Raw genomic sequence first — 17090 nt, forward strand, 5'->3', positions numbered from 1 at the left:
CCCAAAACGTTTTACCATCGCCATAACGACCACCCCCGAAATTTTTTGTGAGGAGCTGATAGAAATATTTAAGGTGCCAGTAAAATAGCTTTTAGGCATACATAATTTCACAAAATCAGAAATAAATGCTTAACTTACCGTGTACATAACGATTGTGTGCTCTCTGGTTTCATGACTCCGGTGATGAAATTGAGATATAATTTCCAATCTGTTTTTAAATCCGAAATTTCTGTTGTTCCCGTTACTGCATCCTTCGGTATTTTGTTATCATATGGAATGAATATTTCCACGTTATAAAATACCTGAAAAAATGTTACGTTGTGTGTTTAAGGTAATAACCTAATAGCTGCATAAATGGATCACCACCAAAACGAACCAAGAATTTAGTAATCAGAAGGTACTGAATATTTACTGTTGAAAATATTGAAACAATTATCTTGATGAATCATTATTAAATTTCTCTCAAAAATACAGATTATTAAATCGCCTCCTTCGCAGTGCAGAAGGAAAATTCCGTACGATTTCTTCGTGGTTCACGAAGCTCTATGACTTGGGCAGATTAGGAATTCAGAAACATCTCATACGATCAACACTTAAAGTAAGTATGATGAGTTCACAGAACGACTTCGACCCGTTGGATCAGTAAAACAAACTATTATCACAAGCTATTTCTCTTTTGATTGACAGGACTCACTCACGTTCAGCGTCAGCAGTGGCATTATAGAGCCTCTAAGGTTTGACGATACCTACAATACCGAGAATTACACCTTCAATGAAAATGGTATCATGTTTGAATCACGACTCGTGAATACGCGCTCCGTCAAGGTAAGTAATAACTAACAGATTGCGACTTTATATAACTTTAATGCCTATCCATAGGATTCCACAACTTATGGGATAAGATACTATAGCACTTAAGGTAAATTTACATGGAACATTTTATAAATAACTCTGAGGTATCTGAGGTTCAATGATCAGCCTGCGTCTTTTAACTACCCTCTTCCATTACACAATCAGGCCAATTCTCTTTCATGATAAAAACTAAAAATGGTAATTTTCACACTTAAATACAAAAATTAACTACCGACCGTGGCTTCAACAGATTATGTGATTTTCAAGGTTGCTTCAGGATTGCTTGATTGCTTTAGTATTTATACCGAGTCAAAGTAGGAAGTGGGGTTCATGGAATTTGCGTAAGGGGAGTGGGATGGGGAACAGTTTGGGTAAAAAAATTAATAAAGGCCGATAACAGGAAACATACAATAAGTGGGGCGTGAGTGAAGGTCAAGGTGAGACAGTACAAAATAATACATCATCACTAAGTACATGCGGACTATTCACTATTTAAAGTTTTTCCATAAAATCTAATTTAAGCCATTAGTATTACCATTTGTAGTTTTTATCATGGACATATCGAACTTCCACCAAGTCAAGCCTGAAACAACATTATAAAGTATGAATATTATTGTATTTCTATTAATATACTTTCTACTATAATATTTATTAGTATACTAATCTATATATATAAAAGAAAGTCGAAAATCGTGTTAGTTAGAACACTTATAACTCGAGAACGGCTGCACCAATTTCAATGAGATTTGGTTCTTTGGATTCGTCTCAGGCGGGGTTAACATATAGGGCATTAAAAAAAGGATAATTTCACACAAAAAATTCATCTCTTTCCTATGGGCATGATTTTAGGAGTTATAGTAACACAACAATTGATAAGTCGGTCAAAACTACAAATTAAATAATTTGTTTTGTTTTTACCACTTTAATAACTGAATTTAGTAACAATATAACATTTTAATTACCAAATATATTCAAAATATTAATTAAATTGAAATTACATTTAAAAAATTTAATTCGAGCTAATTGTAAGCCCAGCCGTGGCCCAGCTCGAGTTGACACTTCACTACCGTGTTTGTTAACAAATCTCCAAGCAATTGTTGACAAACGGTAATTTTCGTGTTCCTGTCGAGGAATCGAGTAGTTTGCACTCATTTCCTTGGAATGATTGCAAATTGGTTTCAGCGTAAGGTGAGCTCATCAACAAAGAGTTCCAGAATATGATTGATCACCAAAAGAATCCAAGATGGTTGATTTAGCGAGCCAGAACGAAGATGTGGATGACTAAAACGAGGTAAATTCAAATAGTTTGTACTCTGCATGAATTCGAATCTTTTAAATGTGTAACAAACGAAGTCGAAATCACCAACTATCTATCTGAATATTTTAAGTCCTTGGACGTACCTGGCTTACCAAGGCACGATTTACAGAAAAATGTAGTTTCTGTGTTCATGATCTTTCGAAGCCTAAACCAACCATAACTATCCAACGGAACGTGTTTGGTGATTAAAAAAATTGGTAACGAATGTGATTCACGCAACTTTACTCAAAGGAAAATTCAAAGGTGAGGAAGTCCTCATTCCGTAGATTCCATGATCTCAACTATATGCCCTTTTGAGCCTAAACGTATTCAATTTCCAATTCGTGTTGCATTCGTGATAACGATTAAAAAATCGCATGGTCAGTCTTTCAGTTTTTGTATTGTTTGTGCTCATGTGCTAATGAAAACCCATGATTTTCTCATGGTCAATTTGACGTGCTATGCTCACGAGTCGATAAACCATCCTCTGTATTTCTTCCTTCGCTCCAAGTGCGTAGCTAGGATAGGGGGTTTTGGGTGCAGCTAATACTACGGGTCTGTAGGGTATAGAAAACTCGCTAAGGTAAGCGGGAAGTGTGGGGGCACTTCCCCCAGAAATTTTTTAAGATAAATGGTTCAAAATAGTGGGTTTTGCGGCTGTGTGAATAGTTAAATATGTTTTGTTTGTTAGTCATCCGTCCCCCTAATGTTAATAACAAAATCTTTCATTAAAAAATTCTCTAAGCTCTTAAGGGGGGGGAGGGGGTTTATCCCCCAAAACCTCCCCTCGCTTCGTCACTGCTTTGCTTCGCTATATTTATTTAGCTTCATCCGCTTCATCTTGCGCCTGATAACAAAACAAAAACTGTTGTTTATAAGAAGGTGCTTGACGCAAGACATTAAACTCGAATGTGTAGGGCTCACCGTGGTGCGTTTACGCAGTGCATTTTTTCCAAACAGAGATACTAAAACTGGAGCGCCTTAAGTCATTTAATGCGAATGCTGCTTCATAGGGACTTTTCTTGCACGATTTTGAGCATCAGTCAAGCGTCGGTCTGGGGTTGTGTCAACCTGCCCCCTGAATGGGCCAAGTGAATGCAACAGACTTGGACCTAAAAACATTTCTTTACAGCTAATAACGCAAATAGCCAACAACTGAATGCGTATAATTTTTATTTCATGAACTGCTTTATTAAACCACAATGCCCAAAATTTCTTAAGCTAAAACGTAAGAAAATTTGTTGAAAAAAATCCGCGTAAACGTGCTCCGATTCACCCTATGTAGATTCAATAAAGAAAATGTCTTTCTGACAAGCAATTTTGGTACTCATTTACGTAGTTTTATTGAATTTGTATCCTTATTTTATTATGATAAATTAAGCATGATTAAAAACGATACAGCCGCTCTTGATTTATAAATGGTGTAAGTAAACTGTAAGTTCATTGATTGTTAGGCGGTACGAAGTTCGCCGGGTCAGCTAGTATTATTATACTTTCAAATTGTATACAAAAATCATATCTTCTTCCTCGCCCTATTTCTGCAGATTTCCTTCAAGAATGCTTTACCAATCAATCAATTGCTTTTTCAAAATCTACAAAAAATACACATCCTGGTTTCTCGATGCCGATCTAGCGTCCCTCTTCGCCTTCCTGACTCCGAAATGATCATCTACCAAATAATAGTTATCTTTAGTCTTCAAATAATAGTTTTCTTCGGGAGCTTCCCCGGCGGAATACCATTGATAACATCTTCTCAGTTTAGTTAAATACACTAAAGGATGAAGTTCGCCATGAAAAAATATTTGACTTAGCCGGGATTCGAACCCGGATCTCCCGATTGCCGGTCAGGCGTGCTACCAGTTACACCACCAAGCCATCTTCTCAGAGCGAACTTCGGGATGGGTTCTCAGTTTAGGCTGTTAAAGGCCAACATTTCTATTAGAAACTCCCCGACTGAGTCTGTCTTGGCCCTGATGACGACGAGAAAGTTTCTCATCAAATCGTTGGCCTTAAACAGCCTTTCCCGGTGCGAAACCCGAGAATTTTTTATCTACAGCAGAGTAATTTTCGCCGCATACCATATTTGGATAATAGTTGCATAATTTCCTAAATATCCAAGAATCCAACAGCTTTATTCATTTCGATAGAGGAATCTGTTCTCGCAAAAAATCCTCCATGAATGATTTATTGCTCATTAATCCGATGAATTATGACAGAAGAAGGAGTCTAAAACATTCCACCCCCACTCAATGACTAATTCTCGGGAAGCTCTAACAGGGTGTTTTCTAATCCCATAGCTATTTTTGTCTTCTGAACGTGGATAACTCTTAGTACGGAAAAATATTTACTTCTGATAACTGCTATTTTGAGTAGAACCGTAATAAGTGAGATTTTAAAGGACCGGTATTTTTTTTCTCGCATACAATGGTTTCCCACTCACCAAGTTTCACATTTACAAAGGTTCCGGGATGACCTCTCTCACTTATAAAGATACATAAAAGAAAATAGGGGGAAGAGAGTGTAAGGAATCTACAAATAAATACTTTTAACCAGTAGCGTAACTATGGGGGGAGTGCGGGGATAAATCCCCCCCCCCCAAAGCCTCAGAGAAATTAAAATAAGAGGGTAGTTTCCTTCATCAAAGAAAACGAAAGGTATTAATTACGAATCGTTACCCACCATTAGTGTATACATAATATACAAATTATTTGGTTCTCGAAATCCCAATTTAGACGAATGATAATGGTCAATTTTAACCTCATTTGAAAAAGGCCAGATTGGCGCCCATGCGGTGCCACTCCACGTGACGTCACAGAGACCTAGTTTCTATACGAGTAGATAAGAGTTTTACATCGTCTGAGATTACCAATGCATGCATGTGGCACAGAGCTCAGGGAGACATGTCTTAATAATCACTTATTAAAATTCCCTATAGCCGGAAAGTTTCCTTCATTTGGTAAGGTACTAATAATCCTTTTTTACGCCACGCGCTACCTGCTAGCAGCCTGCATCGTATCGGCGCTCACAGCCTCACACCAAGGTGGCCTCACACGGCGGCAGCCGGAACCAGAGAGACGTTACACGGGCTATTCCCAGCATTCATACTTCCCATCGTCATGTTTCCCCGCGCTTGAAATTTTTCACTTTTCATTTAATCGCAAAAAAATATATTTCTACTTCTGGAAATATCCTTGTTTAAAAATCTAAAAGCGTGAAATACGTACTACTCCAGGAGTAATAATTTCTTGATGTAGTAAATTAAAAATACAGGAAACCACCCTATATTTTGGAACTAATTGTCACTTTTTGACGTAGCTATGATAACTGCACATGCTTCAAGTTATATATTTACTGCCAAAATTATGTAAAATCTATTTCCAGGCATGTCATTTTTCAAAACTTTTCCCGGACCCCCGTTGTCTGTGGGGTATGTCGCCAACCCAGGGCATCCCATCCTCCCCAAAGCCTATTCCTATAGTTACGCCACTACTTATATGTGTATAATTATCAATAACTTCAAATGTTTTACATTGTTTTACGTAAAGAAATAAGTTTATGTCTCTTGAGATTCTCTTGTGGGGGCCTCTTTTGAAGTCATTCCTCATATCAAAAATAGATTACCTTTTTAAAACGACTCTACAACTGCATGTCTAGATTCACTGGGTTCGAAGACACATCAATGTAAACATTGAAATTTTCATCGAAAAAACATCTCTGTCTTTTAACTTTGTTAAATTGTGAGTTTGGAATTGATACAGTCATGAAGAATGTGTTCCATTCAAGTCAACGTTAATTGAAATGTATACAAATCTTAAGTTTGAGTGCGAAATAGGTGTCTCTCCATTCCATACGGAGTCAGACGGCGTATAAATATAATTCCTCATCTGAAGTCGGCCAAAAAATCTCTCACTTATCGAGGTTCCTAGATTCTCAGATGTAGACTCTACATAGTAGAGGCTTTCCAGGGTAAAAAAGACGGGATATGGCAATGAGTCAGAGTCATAGAGGTTGTGAATACATAGGTTTCCGTGGTGACGTGGTTCCATTCTTCCGGTTCCACCGCGTCGGATGTTGGTTAACGTCAAGAATTTCGCTAGCATTGCTGCCAGCGTCTTCAGATCGAAGATGTCGGTCCACGATTCTCGTCCTTGTTGTATACGGGCTCAGTCCCGCCAGTTGTCCCGGCTACGATCCCCTTGACCCGTTTAATCAGTCTATTCCAGTTGCCTAAGATTGCTACCACTGCGATGCCAATTATAAGAGACTGATTAAACGGGCCAATGACATATACACAAAATCAATCGATAAGAAATACTCAAAATCAATCTCAATCAATCGATTTTCCCTATCAAAATTGCAACTGCTTTATTCCCTTAAAAATTCATAGTTTCAGGCAGACGGTGAAGGATATCTACCTGACGGAAATAAGATTACACGGATTGAAGGAAGTCTACAATCACTGGTCTATGTTTATCACCTTTATTTCGACCGAAATAAAAAGAGGGTACAATTGATGGATACAAGCCTCTATTGCATGGGGTATGTATTTTATTTTTTTAGCTTTTTTGTGTAATTTTTAAGAAAGAAATATACTCATTAACTATGCTGGTTGTTTCAGGAGGAATCTTTAATACCTCACAAGGTGATAACGGAAACAATTTTTAAGCATATTTTGTCGATGAACATCGCAACGCAACATGAGTCGCAACGCCTTAGTTGTTTAGCTATGGCACACGCAAACATGTTTTTGAACGCACTTTGCAGCTACCATAAAAAAGTTTTTTCGTGGACACCCATTACGACATTTTATTCAATACTCTGGTGGAGTTTTAAGAACATAAAATGATAAGGTTGGACAAAAATGTGCGATTTTAATTGCCTGAAACAAGTAATTTCATATTGGGTGAGATTGCCCAAACTTATTGTTGATAGTCGCTCAAACTTCTCGTTTAGTTAAGCCCATAGGTTGCAGATTCCTCCAGAAATACCCTGCCCTATTTATTGGAGTTAAACATTTTTTAAAAATATATCACTCAGGAATTATACTTAAAAACTATAATTACTGCTGGGATGTTGCCCCAAAATCATTACTTTATTAGATGAAGATGATACGGTAACGTTTTCTATATGTTTAGAGCTTGCAAGATCGTTATGTTCTCTCTTTACAAATACAGCCCTTACACAGCCATGAATTAAACGCTGTGATAGCTGTTTATCATTTGACCGCTCAAAATTTACCATATAATTTCGATGTCATCCACCGTCATCCACTCTAATATTTCTTTACCTTTCTTGCTTTCAATTATGGAAAGGTAACAAAGGAGTGTTTGGAACTTACAATTTTAGTACTAAATAAATGAAGATAGAAACCATGAGGTATAAATTAGACCATATTAAACTTAATGCCTACTCTATTGATCGCCAGAAAATTCACTGAATCCGAACGCATAGCCACTTCTTCAAAATTATTCATGCCTACAAGATAATTTATAGTTTCAATTTGTTTCCACGACAACTGCATTTTACAGTTGACTCATTCCATGCCACATATAATATATAATATATTAATTAAACGGGTTATTAGAAAAACCCTTTATAATGTACCATATGATCAACAAGAAAATATTCTTCGATATTTTGTGGAAGAATGGTATTTAATAATTTTCTAAATTAAAACACAAGTCCCGTATATTTCGTATTTTTTACGTCCGAGGACTAGGTTTCGAATAAAGTTATGACACCAAAATATTTTTCAAATGAAATACCGACATACAATCGGAGAAATAATAAAAGCAGCTCATGAAAGCTTTATAAGCTCTTATTTTACAAGAATGTCAGAGGAAATTAATGGTTTTTAATGCCACCATTTAATCATTTTAAGAATATTTTATTGTTTTTAAAAATGTAGGCGCATGCACATGCTTTTCATGTGAAAAGGTTTAGAAATATTTATTTTCATGTGTATGCACCTAATGAAAACTACCTTTTAGCTACCTACGCAATAATTTATCTTATATACCCTGAACCAATTCCAAGAACACATCTTCATAACTTTTCATGATATTTTCTTAACGCTAATATTTAAGTTATTATATTGTCTTTGCTACCATAATGTATCCGCCTAAAATCACTCAAACAAGTCTTATAAGGAAATCATTACTATTTTTTTCTTTTCAGAGGTATACACGTGGATTTGGTCCCATCTACCGTCAAATATGAGGAATACATGAAAGATTTCGCGAAGAAGCTCATTTATGGCCCTATTCTCGATAACATAGAAGATCTACTTTCCAGGCATCTCATCGCTGCAGTTGACGAAATTAACGATTCCGATGTGGTTAAGAACCTATTTCCGGAGTGGAATATCGAAAAATATGGTTACTCGCAAAGAGATATTGAAAAATACTGCTCTTGAAACAATGAATAAAATCAAACACAGATATTCATGGGTACAAACATGAAATTCAAACATAAAAATAAAACATAACGAAAAAAACATGAAATCTTACAATGAATATTTTACATTAGTAATATATGAAATATTCAAAACTAAAAATGAACCGAGGATGTAATAGTTCACCACACATCCCAAGAAATCAAATATTAGGTCATTGGTGAGGGTCAATTACTATGACCACGAAGTCCTGATGCCTCAATAGGTATTAGGAGCAGCGGTGTCATGGTGCCGGAACGCCGTTCCGGCATTGGTTAACAAAATACATAATAGTCAAATGGCACTTTAAACAATGTTGTTGCCTCAAAATTACTAATATATACATTCGTAACCAAAACAACAAATTTTGTAACAAAATATCAATAATAACATGTATGTAATAAAAGAACAAACAGAGTAATATTTCACTTCTAAAAAAAGCTAAGGGAAGTGCATTCCGGCAATGATAATTTTGCCATGACGTCACTGATTAGGAGGTAATGATTAAGTCAACTGTATATGAAATTTGGACTTTCAATATGAAAAAAACCAATATATTTTTTGCACCACTTCTGGAAACGTTGAAATATTAATTGATTTGAGAATTCGGTATGGAAACCTAAATTGTTTTCGCATTTTTATCGTACTTACTTCGTACAAGAGGTGTGTGGGCTTAAGCGATGCCGCGACAATTCGATGGTGGTGACGACACGACCATCGAGACGTCGGCAGAGATGGAGAACCTCATCCGGTGGGAAACCCGAAACAACTTCAACATCATCATGCGCCGGGTAAACCTCAGATCTTTGATTACCACATAGTTTTGAATGTAGCACAATTTCGAAATTTTCTAAAACGTCCAGTTTTTTTCCCTTGTCACAGGTGTGTAAAATATAAGGATCAAAATTAGCCTCGTGTAACCAGTCACCCAGATGTTTATCAAAACAGATTTGTCATCACGGTTTAACAACGAATTAAAATGTTCACGGGCCCTAGTCTTTATTTGGCGGCCAGTCTGGCCAACATACAAACAGTCACATTCAGGAGTGTCACATCTAAGAAGGTAGATACCACTTTTCTGTATATTCTTCGCTTGCTCTTTGACATTAAAAATCGCTTTAACGAGGGTCATATTTGAATTTTAAAAAAAACACTTTAAAATTGTTCGCGGTTAAGGTACGGGCTAGGTAATGCGATAAACCTTTTCGAACGGTACCTTCCACCAGTGGCGCAGGGAGGGGGGTTTTGGGGGTTAAAACCACCCCCAGAGCTCAAATAAATTTTTAAGTTTAATTCTATTTACTTAATTGGATTGATTTTACTAATAAAATAGTGTAAGGATAAATACATTTAACCCTCAGAAAGCCGTGAAACCTATTTTCCATAAAAATCCGTAATTTATTAATCTTGCACCTACCGCTTATCCTGGTGGGTAATCCATACTCCCACACACCACGGCACTAGCTGCACCTTAACCCCCCCGCCCCCGCCTTAATTTCTAGCTGCGTCCCTGCCTTCCACCCTCTGACTTGGTCACTGGGCGTCCGTAAGTTAGCCGCGGAATCATAATGGGGCCTATCTTAGGGGGGGATGCAAGGGGTTCTCCACTGTAAAATTGCCGGCCCGGAAATGGATTTGACGCTATTCTGACTCTTAAAAGCTATATAAAAACTAATAAAAAAATAGGGTTTACGAAAGAAAAAATACTATGGAAGGGGCGAATTTCACAGCTCATAAAATTTAATAATGTATTGTGGTTGTATTATCTATTCAGTGAATTTGTTCCTTGAAAGTGCACTAAAATCGAAAACACAACTTTAAACAACCTTTTCGAATACCCCTTTTCATAGCTATAAACTACCATCTGTAATAATCTAATCGATTTCCCGCTAAAACGACCCGCTTAAAAAAAAAAAAAGATTTTCAAATAAAATATTAAAACTCGCCAAAAGACTAGTTATTTTCTAAAGTAAAAAATAAATATTTATTTTGATTTTATCACATTGTAACAATACTTTGGTAAAAGATACTGCATTTGTTTTTTTGATACTTATCGTTGTTTTCTGGTGGCTCAATTCTATTCTTATGACGTTGGAAACCACGTAATTATTATTTAACCGAAACCAAGTTATTTATTACCGGTATGTACAATCAAAATTTGGGAGCAAATAAATTATTATTGATTCTTCTTTTAAGAATTTGCGATAAAAAATTTTCAAAATTATTTTAAGACCCTTTCACACGAAATGCAATTTCTCCTGAAGAGCGCGCATGAGACAAAGTTTCTTATTGAAAGTAGGTGTAAAATTGAATAAGAAGCAAGCTGCCAGTGTATAATACTTTTCCTCATTTCTCTTTGGCGCATCCTCTCCTGGGAAAAGTGGATGCCTCACGGGGGCAAAGCCATTAGTCACTCTCCATTTCTTATGAGTCTCCCCTGCACTCCTATTAAAACCGCTGGGACCGCGGGCCCATAATTCTTTGCGCCTTACCTTTCTTCATAGCCCCGTGACTCCTTCCTCCTGCTCCCGAGGGAAACCTCAAACCCGAAACCTTTGAAGGTTCTCAAGGCGTTGCTTCCTTCCCGTAGCTGGGGAATGAAATTTTAACTCCAAAAGAATTACTTTCTTTGACTACAAGTGACCCGTTGGTGTTTTACGCGTAGTTAGCCCTAAAAAAACTAGCTTCTGCTTATTTTTTTGCTCAAAAATTGTATACACGATCGAGGATCAGCTTAAACTACTAAACACTTTCGACATTCCACTAAACATTTATCGCTGTCTGTGTCCGTACGTGCGTAGGCAAATAAAAGTCATGTGAACGCATTCCCCATCAAAGGGATGTGCACCAAGATTATTAATAGTTAAGTGTGGAATCTTTTGTGCATACATTTACTTCAGGCAGAGGGTGCTGCTTTATAATGAGCTAGAAATTTCCTGAAATCGAGAGTTTAATCGGACTGAGCAAAAAAGGTGAAAAATCCTGGTTTTAATACAAATTCTTTTTTTCATTTTTTATTATAAATACTAGTTGTGACTCAAATCCTATATATCCTAATATAATCCTATTTTAGTTTAAACGGGGGTTTCTCATGCAGTATTTTTGAAATGATTAATGAAATTTTTCTTACCAACAACTCTGTTCAATGATTTCTCCTTCACTTACATTGTAAAGGTTACACTGGTACCTTGCACACTTGTTTTGTCATAATTGTCCCTCGTACGCATTTTGAGTACTATGATCGCCGCTGAAGAGGTGGTAGAAATACTCACCGGCAGCTGGACCATCCACGGGTATATAACCCGGTGAAAATTGAGGATCGTCGTCGTCGTCTGTTCAATGATTTGAGTCTGCGCGAGTGATGCAACGTTTGAGCGCTAAATGCCCGTCTATAATTCTTCTATCTTCTATCACCTTTATTCTTTTGCTCTTATAGGATTTACCTACAGCATAATAAAAAAATATTCATTCATCCATCGTTCCCACTCGCTGACAGCGGCCGTCATTATTATGAAGTAGGTAGGTACTTAAGGATTCTGGTGCAAATAGCAAGCTGCTTCAGGCCTCATGTGGAGCAATAAATAATATTAATACATGTAAAGTAACTTGAAAATTAAATTTTACTTCACAATCGGTTTCAATAAATATTGCGTGACATCATGTCAGAAAATTACCAATAAATTTTAATGTATCAATACACTTATGTGGAACGTTGAGTCAAAAATTTGGTGTAATGAGATAGGGTCTAGTAAATCTCCATAGATTCCAATACGTCCCATTCTTTTATATAGTGTAAGTCTACATCTGCGCACTGCAAGCCATCTCCATTCGTGCGTGGCGTGAAATGTTATGTTGCAAATCGTTCACCTGTAAGTTGATACACAGAAGAAGAGAAAAAAGAACATATGGGTGTACGTCGTGTTTAATTTGACTACCAGATTTCAGTTCGACCTCGCATTTATAGTAGGCGCTCATTTCTCGAGGGAAAATGAACCTACACCTACCAGTTGAGCCTAATATCTCTCTTATTTAACAATTTCTATTAGACTTGAAAAATAGGGAGGCTCTAACATGTTCTCGCTATAAATAGCATATTCTCGCATATTTTTTTCATGAGTTCTCGCGATAACCACCAGGTCAGGAACTGCTTTACTACCGACATTCCGATGCCCATCTCGGCCCTAAATCTTTCTTCATATCTGTTCTTCATCGCTCTGGAAATGGTGGGCGGCGAATCTTGGTAATTTAAAAACCAGCATAAAAAATGTTCCTACTACATCTTTGTAAACGTATTTCTTGATTTAAGCTTTCTAAACAGATAAGATCAGCAACATCCTTCGGAAGTTTGATATGAAGTCCATTTTCAAACCCCACAATCAATTACGACACCTTTCGGGAAATTTCAAGGACAAGAACCGCTTCAAATTGAAGGAGTGTTCGAAATTAAAACATTACGGAAATTAAAACAAGAAATACATCGTGAAAACATGATGCACAGTTAAAACTTGACAAAAAGAGGTTAATAGGGCCTAGGGTGCTTAACGACGTCGGCCGTGAAGCACAGGACACGAGATAGATCCTGAAAAAGTTCAAGTCATCGCGAATGTGAAGCATTTCAAAACTAGTCTCATTCGTAAAGGCATCTAAATAAAGAAAAAACCAAAATAATTTCAACAGAGACACCGAATTGAGAATCAGCACAACATGGAACCCATATTATTTTCCATCCCCCCCCCCAAAGTCCTAAATACTCACCCCCTCAACCCACCTCTCCCACCTGAAATATAGCCCAAACACCACCACCATTCCCTTAAAAAAATGACCAGCGGCAGCCGGTCAAGAAACACCGGGTGAATAAACCCTTAATACGCAGCATACATCCGTGTGTCATTTTCTATCTTTGTCGATGAACAACGCTTCTTCAAAGATAGGTTGCTGCCGGTAAGAGTACCTAATTCCGATTCCCTCCATAATGATAATATCCAAATTTTTCACAATCTATGATCATTCATTCAAAATTATCATCATGAGCATACCAATCAAAGTTTGAAAATTTTATTAGTTTTATTTTTGGAAACGGATACCTTCTCTAGAACATTTCTAAAGTACTCCAAGGATATCTTCCCCAATCGGAAGAATACCTTGATAATAATAACAGGATAAAAAATCATAAAATAGTTGGGCAAAGTCTGATTGATATGATTTAACACTTTCAGGCGAGTACAACCAATAAAGTTCTCTACGGTTTGCGCTCCGGTCCAAATCCCAGTGTTGGCTGAGATTTTTCAAAAACTACCCGATCCCTGCTTGATTATTGCATGGAGGTTTTTCCAAGCGTAACACTACGTCCGTCGGATGGGACGTTAAGCCGTGGTCCCCTCGGTGCCTTTCGATAAGGGCAGGCTAATGCCGACGCCGAGTTTCTCTCCTTCCTTCCTTCCTTCCGTAACCGTCCCTTATGGCGCAAATGACCTAGACTGTCGGTTGCCTCCTCCAAATACCACCACTGAGAGAATTTTCACTCATTACACTGAGAACAATTTTTAAAACCCTTTATAAATAAATTAATTCATTGTGGGTAGCATATAAGGTAAGATTTCTTTTTAAATTCATTCATATACAAATTTTGTATGACATAAGGGACAAAAAAAGGGTATTATATTGATTCAAAAGTTGACGTGATAGACCAACTCTAAGGTCATTTTCTTATTCAGAGGCCAAATGTTAGCACAAAACAATTCTCAGATCTAAGAAAACGAATTGGATGTTCCCCATTGTTATCATGATATACATCAGTGGTGTCGTGGAGCCGGTACGCCGTTCCCGCACTGGTTGACAAAAGACATAATAATCAAATAACTCCTTTATCAATTTAGTTGCTTCAAAATTTCTAATATATACATTCGTAACCAAAACAAAAAAAATGTATTAAAATTTAAATAATAACTTGCAATAAAAAACAAAAACAGAGTAATATTTCACTTTTTAAACAAGTTAAGAAAAGTGCGTTCCGGCACTGCTAAATTTGCCATTACGCCACTGATATATGCGTCTAAATTACTGCATTCGAATATTAACTTATTCCGTGATTACGCTCAACACCTTTACTATAATCGTCTCCAGAATTACATACCATAACCCGTATAACCCGTTCCTATCATTTGCTTGGTCTCTGCCGGATTCTCCTCACAAGGTTTACTCCCCTAAAACCAACCCGTCGGCCACTTCCTCGTTTTCCTTCCCGTTGATCAAGGCGCCCTAAGGTGTAAACGAAACTCCAAACTAGGATGATCAAAGGGATAAGGAAGCGGATTAACTAATCAATTAAAATTTGGTGGTTACACGAGGTATCCCGTGAGAACTAAGTTGGAGGCGACAAAAGGAAAGCAAAGGCCTTGGCGTAAAGAAGAGGTTACTCTCGCGCGGGTTCTCTTAGAATCTTTCTTCAGTCCACGAAAGCTCTTGGCTCGTAGGTTAAGATTTTGATGTATTTCCATCGTTTCCTCGAGAATATGGTTCAGCAACCTGCCTTAGAGTCAATTGTTTAAATGACTTGTTGAAGGGTAGAATTTGTTTGTTTTAGATTCAGCCTCAAATCTTCATTACGACCGGTAATTCAATTTAATTCATGAAGTTTTTACAGTATAACTTTGTCTTTGGGCCTCAATTAAAGGGGTTCCTCTTCATTCTATTTTTGCTCGTCAATTAATTTCATTACGTATTCTCTACCTCATGATTAAAGAATCAAACTCAATCGTATAAGACCTGGAATCAATTGTTGATACACATGTAACCCGATCGCAGTGAAAATGGTGAAAAAAAATAGACGGTTTTCTGCCCAATCACAGTGTAAAGACTTTGTTTCAATGTTTTAAACACAAAAATTGTACATTCCCTGTGTACAAATGTCCTCCTTATCGTTTCCTAGGACACATTTTAACTTAAATTCAAGAGAAAGTGGCGTCAATCAATATTGATATTCCGTAAATACTATTAAGCTCCAAATATAGTCTGGGAAAGAGTGATTAAAAATGAAAGAGGCTATGAATGAATGTATAACATTAAATTAATACATGAAAGCATAAAAGATTTTTACAATTGAGTTATTTTTATTCTTAATTTTACTATTGTAAAAAATCACAGTAATTATCTTTCATGCCTTCATGTATCAATTTTATGCAATGTAATCATAAATACCCCTGAATAAGACGAAGAAATATGTCGAAACGGTAGCCAAAAATGTTGCATGCTTTATCATTTAATTACTATCTCGTGACGGCGGTACTTTAATCTTTACGGTTAGCATCCTGTTACAGTAATTTTAAATTTGAAATTAAAGAACACGCGTGTCTGCTTTTGCCGAAGTTATTTCATAAACATATCCTACGGCCGGACCCCCAACGTTATTTCCAGATGTATTTCAAAGTCGAGTGCGAGAATGGAAAGGGAAAAGTGAGAATACGAAAGAGAAGGCAAGGAAATGCAGAAAATAGGTTGAAAGAAGAGAGGAAATTTGAGGGAGATTGGAAGGAGACAGCGGACTCACAAGGCGGAAATACAGGGTGGAGAAAATGCAGTGGATGTGACGGAAGAAGTGGAGGAAGATGGCATTTCCAGAAAATTTTCACTGGTTTTCTGCCAGGTCGAGCATTTTGTCGACGTGTACTGAGATGGCTTGATCCTCGACACTTCCCATGGGTGTTAACTCAGCTTTGTTGATGTCACAAACAGACGAAGAAGCGTCGGCAACGGAAAATTTAACCATAGAAAGGACCCGGAAGTCCTTTTAATGGATAAATTCATCAAAGATGAGAGAGAGGAGTTTCAGGATGTCAAGAATAGTCGGTAGCAGACAAACAGAGCAAAACACACTTAGTTACAGTCGCCTCACACCTCGCATCAGTCATAATTAAAGCACCGATTCCGATGAAAATTTCAAAGACATTTTTAACTTAATCATTAAAATTCTATATACTCGAAATTAAAATTAATATCTACAAAAATCTCATATTCAAATCGTCGTAGGTATAGTCAATTTAGCAAATAAACAGATTAATACGTTGAAAATGTTAAACTTTTCTTTCGCGAGGTAATTATTATCATTAATGCTATTCATAGATTTGTTCATGTACCGATTAATTATATAATACTGATGATGAATTTACTTAGAATTCTACAATGTAAGATGGTAAAAGTAGGAAAGAGAAATAATATGGCGTGCCCGTGAACGAATAAAAATGTACTATAACCTCGTATCAATGAATGTGAAAGATTTGCAAAAAACAAATTACGTACAGGCTCCCCGATATGATACAGCTACTTTTTCTGTGCGTCTATCACCCTCTTGATAAGTCTAACCCATTCAGATGGAAAATAATATGAGAATTTTCCACCAAAAATGCAATGATAACATCAACATATATTGTTGACTAACCTGACGTTGCGAGGGAAAGATAGTACCGAGAGAAGTAGGAAACTTGGAACTTAGAATTCATTGTCACATGGCAG

General features: G+C 36.9%; 1 protein-coding gene and 1 non-coding gene across 2 annotated transcripts in view; one reads left to right on the forward strand and one right to left on the reverse strand.

Annotated features, from left to right (window-relative positions):
• LOC124160865 overlaps positions 1-8620 on the forward strand; it is a 49025-nt gene extending 40405 nt beyond the window's left edge. The window contains exons 23-26 of the mRNA XM_046536972.1: positions 475-598; positions 688-825; positions 6537-6688; positions 8327-8620. Coding sequence (XP_046392928.1) covers positions 475-598; positions 688-825; positions 6537-6688; positions 8327-8564 — 652 coding nt within the window. The 3' untranslated portion in view covers positions 8565-8620. The remainder of the gene's footprint in view (positions 1-474; positions 599-687; positions 826-6536; positions 6689-8326) is intronic.
• On the reverse strand, positions 3953-4024 carry Trnaa-ggc. The gene has a single exon. It is a non-coding gene; the product is annotated as a tRNA-Ala (tRNA).
• Positions 8621-17090: the final 8470 nt, after the last annotated feature.

Source organism: Ischnura elegans, chromosome 6 (assembly GCF_921293095.1).
Source record: "Ischnura elegans chromosome 6, ioIscEleg1.1, whole genome shotgun sequence".
Classification (NCBI taxonomy): domain Eukaryota; kingdom Metazoa; phylum Arthropoda; class Insecta; order Odonata; family Coenagrionidae; genus Ischnura; species Ischnura elegans.